General features: G+C 39.3%; 1 protein-coding gene across 1 annotated transcript in view; it reads right to left on the bottom strand.

Annotated features, from left to right (window-relative positions):
• The window catches only part of LOC124286347 (SCY1-like protein 2), a 163,829-nt gene that overhangs the window by 77,311 nt on the left and 71,317 nt on the right, over nt 1-15,201 (bottom strand). The window contains exons 11-12 of the mRNA XM_046722711.1: nt 7,091-7,223; nt 1,002-1,120 (exon numbers count right to left, since the gene is read on the bottom strand). Of these exons, the coding sequence (XP_046578667.1) occupies nt 1,002-1,120; nt 7,091-7,223 (252 nt within the window). The remainder of the gene's footprint in view (nt 1-1,001; nt 1,121-7,090; nt 7,224-15,201) is intronic.

Here is a 15,201-nt window from a genome sequence, read left to right as displayed (position 1 = left end):
CCTTGATCGGGGGTTAGCCTAATGGCGGCCATGTTTGTTTACAAACAATGCAAACAATAATTGTTGTTGTTTTTATTTAAGGTTATTTATTTTAAAAAGACTACTATTTATAATGCAATTTTATTGTAAAGTAATAATGTCTAATAAAAAGAGTATTCATATTCTTTAACCTTTATGTTTTCTTTTTTAAATCTTGGAATGTGTGAGTACTGTACTTTCTAATTATCAATGAAACGGTAAAAGTTGTCATGAATCGAACTTGGATGATGAAAAGTAATTCCGTCAACCAATTATATTTCTTCTCTGCTTAGCTGACCAATCAACGTTGAGAATTACTGAAAGGCACATGTGCGATTATCACCAAAATACAAAAATAATCACCTGTGTATCCTTGCCCATATGGGTAATAAAGTATAGCTATCCCCCTAAATAGATTTTTCTGCCTCTGTACGTCAAATCAAATCTGGTAATGAGCCTTGCCCTCTATATATGTGTGTGTGTTTACTAGGTTAAATGTTTTACCATCAAACTCAGCTGAATAAGAATTGTTTGTTGAATCAGAGTGTGAGTGCGAGCTAGCCATCTAGCTATCAATAACCTCATATCATGATGGCTTTAGGGATTGTTATATATATTTCCTTCACCCAGGTTCTATGGCTACTGATCTCTGGTATCACCCTCTACCATGACGAGCTCAAAATACCAGCCAAATAACTTGTGCAGCATTTAAATGGAATCTGTCTTTTGAACAACTGGTCCATTGACAGAGTCTAGTGTGTGAGTAGGACTTCAAACCACATTTAGCAATATTCCCATTACAGAAAGGATCTAGGTCCTTAGTGTGAACAGTGAATGCCCCAGTCAGCATATAATATGATTGTGCCAATTTGGGTCTAAACCTCGCTTAACTTTTATCTCTTTATGAGACATGTATTATCCAGATGTAGCTACCAGGAGACATCTCAATGACATGAAAAGAAATATATAAACACAATTCATACCTGCTCCATGCATAGTCCGGGATTGACAGTGTGTGGTATCAAAGAAGGCATCACTTTAGTTGCTATTAGGTTGTGTGTGAGTCCAAATTTCTTATCACTGAGCATGTGTTTGTAAATCCCTGGAACAAAACAAAAATAGAATATATATTGCCTTTTCACATTAATGATGTTACAAAGCAGAATATTAATTCAGGAGAAAAGCATCATTGCTCACGGTGTATGTTTCAATCAATATGGTGTGAAATTTCAAGTGAAATGAAATACATTCACTAATGTTTGCTATTTATGATCATTTTGACCACACTATCATGACTTTGTTTACTCAATAATATTTTATACAGAACATTTCAAGATTTTCAACTGCTGATATTGAAGTTTGTTCAGAATATTTACATTTTCTGCTTGAAACAGCATTCATTATGATTAAGATGTCATCGCTGGTGGAAATTAAAAGGACAATCAAGTCCATCCATATATTCCCCAAGGGGTACTGAAGGTGCAAAGCTTACTGCTTCATCACCACCACAACCTGCCTCCAGCTTTCAGGGCATCACAGTGGATACTGCCATCCTATAAAGATGCTTTAAGGTATATTCTTCTCTTAGACCATGTCAGAGTTCATTCCACAAAGTATAAAAGATCCTGTAATGAATTCTTCAAGTAATAGGCTAGATTGCTTGATGTGATGTAAATTCACACATCAGTTATCATTGGTAACATCAGCAACAACCTGGGGTAGTAACATTCTACTGAATATTAAATAGAAATTAATTCAAATCTCAGTATTTCTCACCCAATTCTGGACTTATTTCCTCCTACATTGGGAAATTATGTGGTACTTAACTGTTCTGAACAACACTAGTTGCATTGACGAATATGGAATGTACTTCATCCCAAAATCACCTCAAATTGTCCATTGTCTAATTGATGGTGTCAAGGTCTGAAAGGTCTTATGATATTGAGGGGTACATTTACAATACAGTGACAGTGCATCTGAATGCAGCATCTAATAACAAATAGAACTGGAAGAGGGGGGGTTGGGTGGACTTCAATATCCCAAGCTGCCCAGACATTTGGCAAATAATGTCCCACATACCGTCAGACCTAGGCTTGCCAGGGGTTGCTGTGAGACCTAGGCTTGACAGGGTTTGCTGTGAGACCTAGGCTTGCCAGGGTTTGCTGTGAGACCTAGGCTTGCCAGGGTTTGCTGTGAGACCTAGACATGCCAGGGGTTGCTATGATACCTAGGTTTGCCAGGGTTTGCTGTGAGACCTAGACATGCCAGGGGTTGCTGTGAGACCTAGGCTTGCCAGGGTTTGCTGTGAGACCTAGGCTTGCCAGGGGTTGCTGTGAGACCTAGGTTTGCCAGGGTTTGCTGTGAGACCTAGGCTTGCCAGGGGTTGCTGTGAGACCTAGGCTTGTCATGGGTTGCTGTGAGACCTAGGCTTGCCAGGGGTTGCTGTGAGACCTAGGCTTGCCAGGGGTTGCTGTGAGACCTAGGCAAGCCAGGGGTTGCTGTGAGACCTAGGCATGCCAGGGGTTGCTGTGAGACCTAGGCTTGCCAGGGTTTGCTGTGAGACCTAGGCTCGCCAGGGTTTGCTGTGAGACCTAGACATGCCAGGGGTTGCTATGAGACCTAGGCAAGCCAGGGGTTGCTGTGAGACCTAGCTTTGCCAGGGTTTGCTGTGAGACCTAGGCAAGCCAGGGGTTGCTGTGAGACCTAGGCAAGCCAGGGGTTGCTGTGAGACCTAGACTTGCCAGGGGTTGCTGTGAGACCTAGGCAAGCCAGGGGTTGCTGTGAGACCTAGGCAAGCCAGGGGTTGCTGTGAGAATTAGACTTGCGAAGGGTTTGCTTTGAGAATTAGGCTTGCCAGGGTTTGCTGTGAGACCTAGGCATGCCAGGGGTTGCTGTGAGACCTAGACAAGCCAGGGGTTGCTGTGAGACCTAGGCATGCCAGCCTAAAAAACGACACCAAGGCAAGAACGACTCATGACATTAATTGCAACAGATTAAAATCTGTTCCTGTTGTCAATAGGTTAATTTCAACATGTACTGTGAAAGACCAGCTCTATACAGCCTGCCTGAAATCAATCATTATGTATAGGGTTTGGCACTGACAGCTTATCATAAGCAGCAAAGATTGGGCTAGGCAACATAAGAGATATTGTTCACCAATGGCATTACACCATGTTTACAGTAGTATGCCAAGGCATTGTGTGGAGGAGTACCAGACAAGTCAGGCCAATGTAGTTTTTGATAATTGTAAATGGACATTTGACTGGCCAGTGATGTTGATGAAATTTTGCCTCCTGAATAACTTTCATTCACCAAAATTATTTGCAGAAATTTTAAACTTGAACTGAAATGACACTGCAGGACTACAATGCCTTGATTCTGTAGGTGAATTTTGACCACTTTCGATGATTCTCATACACAACTTGACTGTCTTGAAGGTATTGTTCCCTTCCCACGACAAATGTGGTTATGTGGAAACTGAGACAAGGACTACTGTTTCCTATTTGGCTGATGACAGAGTGGGTGGTGCTAGTGTTGTGTTGTTCCACTGAATGATGTCACTGACTGTCTACAAGCAACCTGTTACTAGTTTTGACATATTGGCCAACTGGAATTGATTTCAATATTGTTTGTGTATAGGTTGGTATGAATATTAAAACTGGGGTCTACACTTTGCATAAATCTTATGTATTGATTTACACAATGTGCACATCATATTCACACCTCAAAAATTGAAAAATATAATTCACCTTCAGATCAGATGTATTATTTTCTTTCTTTCTTCCATACGTATCTAATTACAAAACAGTCACAATGAATTGAAAGCAATCACAGAGCAGTCTGCATTATTTTTATGTGCTATTTGACGTTGTGTTTTTTGACTAATATTAAGTTTGGGAAAGATCCATTGGGAAAACTGATAAGAATACAAGAGCCCAGAAACTAAGGTAAGATCTACACTTGATCAGTGGTCGGGCTTGGTAACTGGTAACTGGATGCCATTGTATCACAGTTGCCACTGGTCTAGACCTGACTATTTACTGGTTGCTTTCATTAACAACAAACCAAACAAATTTCAAAACCAGTACTCTGCCAATTTGACTCTGGTCACATGACATCTGACCATAAATATTGAACTTTCAGCAAGCTCTTGTATTGTCTTCTCTTTCATGAGCAACTAGAAATGTACAAATCTGGTCAAAACACATCCTTTTCTGTCAGGAAAAAAATCTTGACAGATGGCCAATGACATGCTGATATAGGAGCTCAACTGTCCATGACCTATAGAATAGAATTTGTCACATGAGTGTCAAAACAGATTGCATTAAATAATCCAATGAACTAATTAAACACTTGATGTCTCTGGAGTCAACCCTTATATACTCTCCAAAACATTTAGGGGATAATGAAATACCAAAACACTACTGATTGCATGTACCTCATGCAGTAGCAAAACTCATGAGCCAACATGTCTTTCTAGATTTTGACACTTTCAAGGAAGGTTGATTTATCTCTGTGGACCATTACTTTTGTCAGTTTTAGTGTTCTGCTTATCATACAGTGATCTACTTCATATTATTCATTGTTTGTTTATGATATAGTGATGCAGTGTCTTAAACACCTGGAGCATCTACATGCTACTGCAATTTTCAGTGGTGTATGCAATGTAATTGTCATGGTCATATACCATGTTTTCAAACGTGTTCCCATTCTCTGTCATACAACAACTTGTTGTTGCCATGCTAGGTGCTCAGCATTACATGGACAGTACATCAGCTGTTCTGCCAGGTGTTCAGCATTACATGGACAGTACATCAGCTGTTCTGCCAGGTGTTCAGCATTACATGGACAGTACATCAGCTGTTCTGCCAGGTGTTCAGCATTACATGGACAGCACATCAGCTGTTCTGCCAGGTGTTCAGTATTCCATGGACAGTACATCAGCTGTTCTGCCAGGTGTTCAGTATTACATGGACAGTACATCAGCTGTTCTGCCAGGTGTTCAGTATTACATGGACAGTACATCAGCTGTTCTGCCAGGTGTTCAGTATTACATGGACAGCACATCAGCTGTTCTGCCAGGTGTTCAGTATTACATGGACAGTACATCAGCTGTTGTGCCAGGTGTTCAGCATTACATGGACAGTACATCAGCTGTTCTGCCAGGTGTTCAGTATTACATGGACAGTACATCAACTGTTCTGCCAGGTGTTCAGTATTACATGGACAGTACATCAGCTGTTCTGCCAGGTGTTCAGCATTACATGGACAGTACATCAGCTGTTCTGCCAGGTGTTCAGCATTACATGGACAGTACATCAGCTGTTCTGCCAGGTGTTCAGTATTACATGGACAGTACATCAGCTGTTCTGCCAGGTGTTCAGTATTACATGGACAGTACATCAGCTGTTCTGCCAGGTGTTCAGCATTACATGGACAGTACATCAGCTGTTCTGCCAGGTGTTCAGCATTACATGGACAGTACATCAGCTGTTCTGCCAGGTGTTCAGTATTACATGGACAGTACATCAACTGTTCTGCCAGTTGTTCAGCATTACATGGACAGTACATCAGCTGTTCTGCCAGGTGTTCAGTATTACATGGACAGTACATCAGCTGTTCTGCCAGGTGTTCAGTATTACATGGACAGTACATCAGCTGTTGTGCCAGGTGTTAACCATTACATGGACAGCACATCAGCTGTTGTGCCAGGTGTTAACCATTACATGGACAGTACATCAGCTGTTCTGCCAGGTGTTAACCATTACATGGACAGTACATTAACTTTTCTGAAGCTTCTGAAGCTAACCCCTGAGCTTGATCACATCAGCTTGCCTTATTTCATGAGAGAAATTTCTGATCAATGTTTTCATTACATAATTAAGTGACCATATCACTGGCTCTCTGGAAGGCTTTGATGACAGCAGAAGGAATATGAATACACAAACAAAAACAGTGCTAAAACTTACACAAAACGATTGAGATGCATGTGAAGTGCATATTGTGTGTACAACTGCGTGTGAAAGAAATGTCAATGCTCAACTCATAAAGAATTAGGATACGCAGAAGTGTGAGAGGGCCCTAAGATGTGATGATGTAACAGATATACTTCTGTCATAGGAGAGCGATTGGCTTCAAATAACTAAGGCACATTTATATTGTAATCGATGCTTTGATAAACACTAACTTCAAGCTGGCAAGTTATAATTTGTAACTCATCTGTAAGTTTGTCTCTAATAACAATGATGATTGATGCCAGATTACACTGAGCGGCACTTGCATTGTTGGCTTTGCTGTGCGGAGCTTTATTTCTTTTTTTGTGAGAAATGAATCAGACATGAAAGAAAGGTGAGAACTTACAACCAGATATTGTTTACATGCATCATTTAGTACCACACCGGAGCATCTACTTACTGTTCTTTGAAGGAAAGGACACTGAGTTTAAATTGGGTGGCATTGTAAAACTGTATCATGATGGCTAGCACAATAAACCATCTTTAGCTGGAACATGTGTATACATGTACCTATATACAAGGGTTGACTGATAAGTTCCAAGTCTCACATGGAAGGATTTGTGTAACATTGTTGCTTTCATGTCTTCATGGATTGGTTTTGGTGTTGTCCTTTACTCTGTAAATTCTTCAATTTTTCAGTATTCAAAGGACCTTTGTTAATATTACTACCTTTTTGTGGATATACTTCAGCGACATCAAAAGATTTCACAATTACTCAATTCCTTCCACGTGAGGTTCTTTGATCATCCCTCAAGCAATATTCTTGAAAGCAACCTTCATACTTCACCTCACCTCATCAATATTACACTGCTTTTGATTGAATAAACAAGCATTATGCTCTGTCAGGTGTCATAGATGCTATGATGTGGACAGTAGGAAATATGTAATATAATAATTAAGCAACAACCATGAATGATTAGTTGATATCATAGAAAGATTAGGTTTTTCCTGATATACTTTATTCACACCAAATTTACTAACCATCCATTGCTGTCACACAATGTGATATTACCACAACTTTGTCATCCTCCCAAAACTCAAGTCATAAGTTAACATACCTACTATTGTCATGACAACTTCAGCATCTTGACATGAAACATCAGCGAGGAAAGGCAAAATTTCATCTAGGATGAGCATTTTATCCAGACTGTCCAACATGTGGTCAATACACGTTAGTGCATTTATTCTGAGCTGAAAGGAAAAGGTTAGTGTTTGTAACCAATGTGTTAGTGCATACATACAGCATTAATCATGGAACTAGAAAGGAAAGAGTCTGTGCAATGTGTTCTGTTTGATGTGAGAGGACAGCATAATCTTAATACAATATTCTTCAAAATTTAAAACACACTATTACCATAAGAAATATCACAGTTTTTCAAAAGGAAATTTCAGAGATATGTCTGCAAACTTGTTCAGTGTACATGACTAAGCCAAAGAGAAACTCATTATCTTTAGTATCTACACAAAGTTGCAGTTTTATCAACGAGCTTCATTATTTATCAAAACCCAAACACTTAAATTCATAATAAAAAAACCCAATGCAGTCCGACAAATAATTGTAAAATATTTCAATACTTTACTCACATGAACAAATCGGAATCATGTATGGTGCTGCAACACATTCTATCATTCAAAATATTTTAGATTTTAACTTTTTAAGATATTTTTTTGTTTTCCAGGTACCTTTATTTTGATAACCCTATGATTTTGAGAGCCATCAGCTATAACCTGATAATCCATATCACTGTCATTATATAATTCCAAATGTTATTAAGATATAGAACACATATGCTGAGACACTATCCTGACTAAACATATATCAAGTTGCATGTCTTTAAATGTTTTCTTCAATGTGACTGCTGTGAACAAATACAAATGGACAATTTCATTTTTGAGGACAAGCATGCCAAGTTTCACTGAAGGGGTTGTTGTCATGTTGGGTATTTAAGAACCATACCCTATCTGACCTGTTCCTGGTGGTGAAGGAGTTGATATAGTGTGTATCAAACAGTCTGGTTAACAGTGTATAAAACTGGCACAACTCAAATGATTTTCAGGCAGGTAAGTTGAGTAATTTGTTTAAGCATTTGTTTAAACTTTCTCTTCACATGTCTGTTGTGCATGTGAAACTATCTCTGGAAATAGTATTCTTACTGAGAACACTGGCTAGGAATAGGAAAAACACCTAAGAAAGTGTCTGATAAATGGAGTTAGACTCCCCAAGCTGTTTCCCAATATTTATCCCTGTATATAAAGAGAGCAGCTGTGTGACAGTTGTTGAGCAGTTCTTTCCACAGTGAAGGTCAGTCAACACAGTCTGAATATATTAATCAACAGTTCAAAAGATGACAACTGTTTGACACAAACAAATCCTTGTCAAGGCCAAACAGGCCTACCAAAGAACTTTCCCACTGTGCAGAAAAACGCAGAAAAGCCCACATTAATCGTGGAAATAGCAACATAAACATATTTTCTCGCTACTGAAACAGTAAAAACGGCAATGAAAAACTATAAAACTGCAACATTTTTATATCAGTGAACTTTGACCTCTACTGCACATGCGCATTACGATCCGTGCTTCTTTCCAATTTCCGAGCAACCGTGAATCGCCTCGCGTAGAAAAAGTATTAAATATGTCGAAATAATTGCTGTCAATCATTTCATACGAATGGAAAGTAAACTAAACAAGTGTGCACACAAGTATCATGATGATAAATGCCAAATAACACAACAGAAATACTTAAAAAGGGAATGTGACTTTTGTCCAAGCTGGAAAATGTCAACATGCGATCGAGACTTCCTCATCCATGTGCGCATGCGCAAAATCGAAGTTGCAGGCTCTTCGTTTTTTTATTCAGTTTTAGCAATTTTAAAGTTGCAGTTTTTACTGTTTCAGTATCAAGGTATTATGTTTATGTTGCTATTTCCACGATTAATGTGGGCTTTTCTGGGTTTTTCTGCACAGTGGGAAAGTTTTCTTTGGTAGGCCTGCCAAAGCCATTCAACAAATTATTGCTACATTTCTTGAAGCAGAGAAATGCAATGCATTATTTATTTTTCAGTCAATTAAAAATGCTAAAGTACCTTTGTTTCGTCATGGAATTGACAGTGACTTGATTCAGATGTAATCTTTGGATCACACTTTCAAAATTCACTTTATTTTGAAAACATCACACTTTTTTTATGAACAACAACTTTTATTAAGTCTTTGAATGGCATTTAGAAATGATACACATAAGGAAGGGGATTTTATGGATGTCAACTTCTTCATTATGAGGAACACAAACATGAAACATATAACTTTATGGACGACAACTTCTTGTTTATTGCATAGATCTAAAAGAGTTGATAACAGTGTTAGAATCTACATCGAGATGTCGCTTTATGCAATAAACAAGAAGTTGTCATCCATAAAATTGTATGTTTCATTTTTGACTCACCAACTTCAAGAATGCAGATCAAACAATGAGTAAGAATATACTCCGAAACAAGTATATGATTACTGGCAGGATCAACCAGTCAGGTGAAGAGGTAAGAATATACACCTAAACAAGTATATGATTACTGGCAGGACCAACCAGTCAGGTGAAGGGGTAAGAATATACACCTAAAGAAGTATATGATTACTGGCAGGATCAACCAGTCAGGTGAAGGAGTAAGAATATACACCTAAACAAGTATATGATTACTGGCAGGATCAACCAGTCAGGTGAAGGAGTAAGAATATACACCTAAACAAGTATATGATTACTGGCAGGATCAACCAGTCAGGTGAAGGGGTAAGAATATACACCTAAAGAAGTATATGATTACTGGCAGGATCAACCAGTCAGGTGAAGGAGTAAGAATATACACCTAAAGAAGTATATGATTACTGGCAGGATCAACCAGTCAGGTGAAGGAGTAAGAATATACACCTAAAGAAGTATATGATTACTGGCAGGATCATCCAGTCAGGTGAAGGAGTAAGAATATACACCTAAACAAGTATATGATTACTGGCAGGATCAACCAGTCAGGTGAAGGAGTAAGAATATACACCTAAACAAGTATATGATTACTGGCAGGATCAACCAGTCAGGTGAAGGGGTAAGAATATACACCTAAAGAAGTATATGATTACTGGCAGGATCAACCAGTCAGGTGAAGGAGTAAGAATATACACCTAAACAAGTATATGATTACTGGCAGGATCAACCAGTCAGGTGAAGGAGTAAGAATATACACCTAAACAAGTATATGATTACTGGCAGGATCAACCATGTCAGGTGAAGGAGTAAGAATATACACCTAAACAAGTATATGATTACTGGCAGGATCAACCAGTCAGGTGAAGGAGTAAGAATATACACCTAAACAAGTATATGATTACTGGCAGGATCAGCCAGTCAGGTAAAGGGTTAAGAATATACACCTAAAGAAGTATATGATTACTGGCAGGATCAACCAGTCAGGTGAAGGAGTAAGAATATACACCTAAACAAGTATATGATTACTGACAGGATCAACCAGTCAGGTGAAGGAGTAAGAATATACACCTAAACAAGTATATGATTACTGGCAGGATCAGCCAGTCTGGTGAAGGGGTAAGAATATACTCCTAAACAAGTATATGATTACTGGCAGGATCAGCCAGTCAAGTGAAGGGTTAAAAATATACACCGAAACAAGTATATGATTACTGGCAGGATCAGCCAGTCAGGTGAAGGAGTAAGAATATACACCTAAACAAGTATATGATTACTGGCAGGATCAACCAGTCAGGTGAAGGAGTAAGAATATACACCTAAACAAGTATATGATTACTGGCAGGATCAGCCAGTCAGGTGAAGGAGTAAGAATATACACCTAAACAAGTATATGATTACTGGCAGGATCAACCATGTCAGGTGAAGGAGTAAGAATATACACCTAAACAAGTATATGATTACTGGCAGGATCAACCAGTCAGGTGAAGGGTTAAGAATATACACCTAAACAAGTATATGATTACTGGCAGGACCAACCAGTCAGGTGAAGGGGTAAGAATATACACCTAAACAAGTATATGATTACTGGCAGGACCAACCAGTCAGGTGAAGGGGTAAGAATATACACCTAAACAAGTATATGATTACTGGCAGGATCAACCAGTCAGGTGAAGGAGTAAGAATATACACCTAAACAAGTATATGATTACTGGCAGGATCAACCAGTCAGGTAAAGGGTTAAGAATATACACCTAAACAAGTATATGATTACTGGCAGGACCAACCAGTCAGGTGAAGGGGTAAGAATATACACCTAAACAAGTATATGATTACTGGCAGGATCAACCAGTCAGGTGAAGGAGTAAGAATATACACCTAAACAAGTATATGATTACTGGCAGGACCAACCAGTCAGGTGAAGGGGTAAGAATATACACCTAAAGAAGTATATGATTACTGGCAGGATCAACCAGTCAGATGAAGGAGTAAGAATATACACCTAAACAAGTATATGATTACTGGCAGGATCAACCAGTCAGGTGAAGGAGTAAGAATATACACCTAAACAAGTATATGATTATTGGCAGGATCAACCAGTCAGGTGAAGGGGTAAGAATATACACCTAAAGAAGTATATGATTACTGGCAGGATCAACCAGTCAGGTGAAGGAGTAAGAATATACACCTAAACAAGTATATAATTACTGGCAGGATCAACCAGTCAGGTGAAGGAGTAAGAATATACACCTACAACTACATATCCTTATAACAACAGTCGATCAAGATTAGTATGGCACTGACCAATGAGTGAGGTAGGGCTGGGATGGGTAGGAAACAATGGAATCGAGTACCCGCATGAATTGAGATGTAGGCGAATTGAGATGTAAGCGAAATGAGATGTAGGCGAATAGAAACTAAACCAGAGTGCTGACGGTATCCTTCCATTAGGCAGACAGGCAGTTTGCAGACACCTTAAAACAACAACATTTACGCTTCAATGAACAGATTAGTTACTACCTGTTACCTATACGTTATAATGGAAAAAACCAAAAAACAAACTGAAGCTATATTATTTACTTTGAAAGATGGCCGAAAAAACATTAATTTGATGAGTTGACATCATTTGAAAACATAGTCAAAAAGACATCTAAAATGATTGGAGCATTTCTGAAATTAAAGTTCCTATAAAAAGAACAACATTAGCAAAAGTATATACTGTAATTATAAGACCTTATTTTGAGTATGCATGCGAGGTGTGGGATGGATATTTGATTGACCAAGCCAATAGATTAGAAAAACTCCAACTTGAAACAGCTCGCATAGTTACTGGTCTTCCAAGACAAACATCTTCCAGTTTGTTGTATTTTGAAACGGGATGGGATTTACTTTCTGAGAGAAGGAGAAGATGCAAATAAACAATATACATGTATAATAAAATTTAAAATAAATTAAAATAATATCTCAGAAACAAAAATGTGCACCTAGATATTATTCATTCAAGTTAAATGTTTTGCACACAAAATTAAGATACATGACGAGTACACTTAACTATGATACATTTAGAATATATTTAAAAATATTAGCATCATGTCAACATGGCCATGGATGTGAGAATGTTTTTCATTACTTCCTTGAATGTCCATTGTATACTATTCAAAGACATAAATTGTTAAAATCTTTAGAAAGTATTGTTTGAAATAGAACACTGAAAATCAGAATGTTTTCAAATATGTACATACCTATATCTGTCAAACAAAACATTTTCTCAGTTAACTTCTGTTGTACTTATCCTTGCCTATGTCTGTCACATGTGTACATTAATATTGTTTCTTTGAGAGGCATTTTAGAAGTTGTGAAGATGAAGGAAAACCAAGTTCTATGGATAGTCAACTTCTTTATTGCAATGAGTGCAACATTTCGGTGTATGTACTAACACCATTGTCAAGCAAGTGAGCCTTCTCCACCCTCACTCAAGTGTCTGACAACTGGGGTGTCTGACTAATGGGGCTATCACCTTCCCATTTGGTCCCATTTTGACTACATCCCATTTTGCCTACATCTCAATTTGCCTACAGTCAGAGCTTAGGGAATGTGGAACACCCCTTGTTGCATAAATGAGTATGTTCCAAGTCTAATTACCTCTGCCGAAATACTGCTCCAAGTTCTAAGTGACTTACAAAGTGACTATTTGATCTTGATCTTACCTGACATGATACTCACATACATGTACTTTGATCATGAGAGAACAGGCTTCTCCATAAGTGAAATACATTAGCCATGGAACCTTACCATACATACAGTTTCTATACAGTGTTGTTAATAGTAGATAGATTATGTGAGTACACACAAGAAGATTATCTCCCACTACACTGTTGTTACAATCAAACTTTGATCATGATAGAACAGGCTTCTCCAAGGTTTAATGAGTAGAAGTTGCTCAAGGTTTGTTGTTCCAATATTTGTTGTTCAAGGATGTAAGGGTCGCTGTAGTACCACTGGCGACCATGTCACTTGCACCAGTGATCACACTCATACCCCTGTTGAAAATGAAGAGCATGTTTGTCTCCTTAGTTGACTCCACCGACGTGTTCAAGATGACATCTCCCCAGCCCAACAGGTGTACAATGAAGGGCTTGGGCATCTAGATGACAATGATGCTGCTACCATGGCAAGTGTGAAAGCAGCCCTCTATCTACACCGCATCAAGTCACTTCCTCTTCTACCACATAGCTGCTGTAGACTTCCAGGAATAATGGACGAAGACACAAGATGGAAGAGACTTTTGTCTGTGAGGATGATTGTAATGATGACAAATGAGCACTGAGATGGTCGTGAACCAAGGTCCCAATGGCGAGAAGATCACCACCTTCAATGACTATGTGATGGTTGTGAACCAAGGTCCCAATGGCGAGAAGATCACCACCTTCAATGACTATGTGATGGTTGTGAACCAAGGTCCCAATGGCGAGAAGATCACCACCTTCAATGACTATGTGATGGTGGTGAACCAAGGTCCCAATGGCGAGAAGATCACAACCTTCAATGACTTTGTGATGGTTGTGAACCAAGGTCCCAATGGCGAGAAGATCACCACCTTCAATGACTATGTGATGGTGGTGAACCAAGGTCCCAATGGCGAGAAGATCACCACCTTCAATGACTATGTGATGGTTGTGAACCAAGGTCCCAATGGCGAGAAGATCACCACCTTCAATGACTTTGTGATGGTGGTGAACCAAGGTCCCAATGGCGAGAAGATCACACCTTCAATGACTATGTGATGGTTGTGAACCAAGGTCCCAATGGCGAGAAGATCACACCTTCAATGACTATGTGATGGTTGTAAACCAAGGTCCCAATGGCGAGAAGATCACAACCTTCAATGACTTTGTGATGGTTGTGAACCAAGGTTCCAATGGCGAGAAGATCACCACCTTCAATGACTATGAGATGGTTGTGAACCAAGGTCCCAATGGCGAGAAGATCACCACCTTCAATGACTATGTGATGGTGGTGAACCAAGGTCCCAATGGCGAGAAGATCACCACCTTCAATGACTATGTGATGGTGGTGAACCAAGGTCCCAATGGCGAGAAGATCACAACCTTCAATGACTTTGTGATGGTTGTGAACCAAGGTCCCAATGGCGAGAAGATCACCACCTTCAATGACTATGTGATGGTTGTGAACCAAGGTCCCAATGGCGAGAAGATCACCACCTTCAATGACTTTGTGATGGTTGTGAACCAAGGTCCCAATGGCGAGAAGATCACCACCTTCAATGACTTTGTGATGGTTGTGAACCAAGGTCCCAATGGCGAGAAGATCACAACCTTTTATGACTATGTGACCCAGACCTGGGTAGACTATGATGCCCGTTTCCCTCTTCACTTGTTGAACCAGTATGCTAACCTAGGTCCAAGATCCAACAACCACCTCGAGGGATGCCATAGTGGATTGAGAAGCAGATCAAGAAGGGCCACCCTAGCCTGTATGAATTCATACAAGCAATTAAAAAGAAAGAAACTACAGACAGAAGAGCCTGTCTACAGCTGGACCATGGTGCAAATTTCTGAGAGACATTGACCAGCGTTTATAGGGTCTAAAGCAGCAGTTTGTGACCGGGAGAAGGACAGCTATTCAGTAACTTGATGCAGCAGGACACTTGATTAAGCTTCATTCAGTTCCTGAATCCAATT

Source organism: Haliotis rubra, unplaced genomic scaffold (assembly GCF_003918875.1).
Source record: "Haliotis rubra isolate DU_JTF1 unplaced genomic scaffold, ASM391887v1 Scf110, whole genome shotgun sequence".
Classification (NCBI taxonomy): Eukaryota; Metazoa; Mollusca; class Gastropoda; order Lepetellida; family Haliotidae; genus Haliotis; species Haliotis rubra.
The sequence above is the reverse complement of the archived record's forward strand: the minus strand, read 5'-3'. Positions and strand labels throughout refer to the sequence as shown.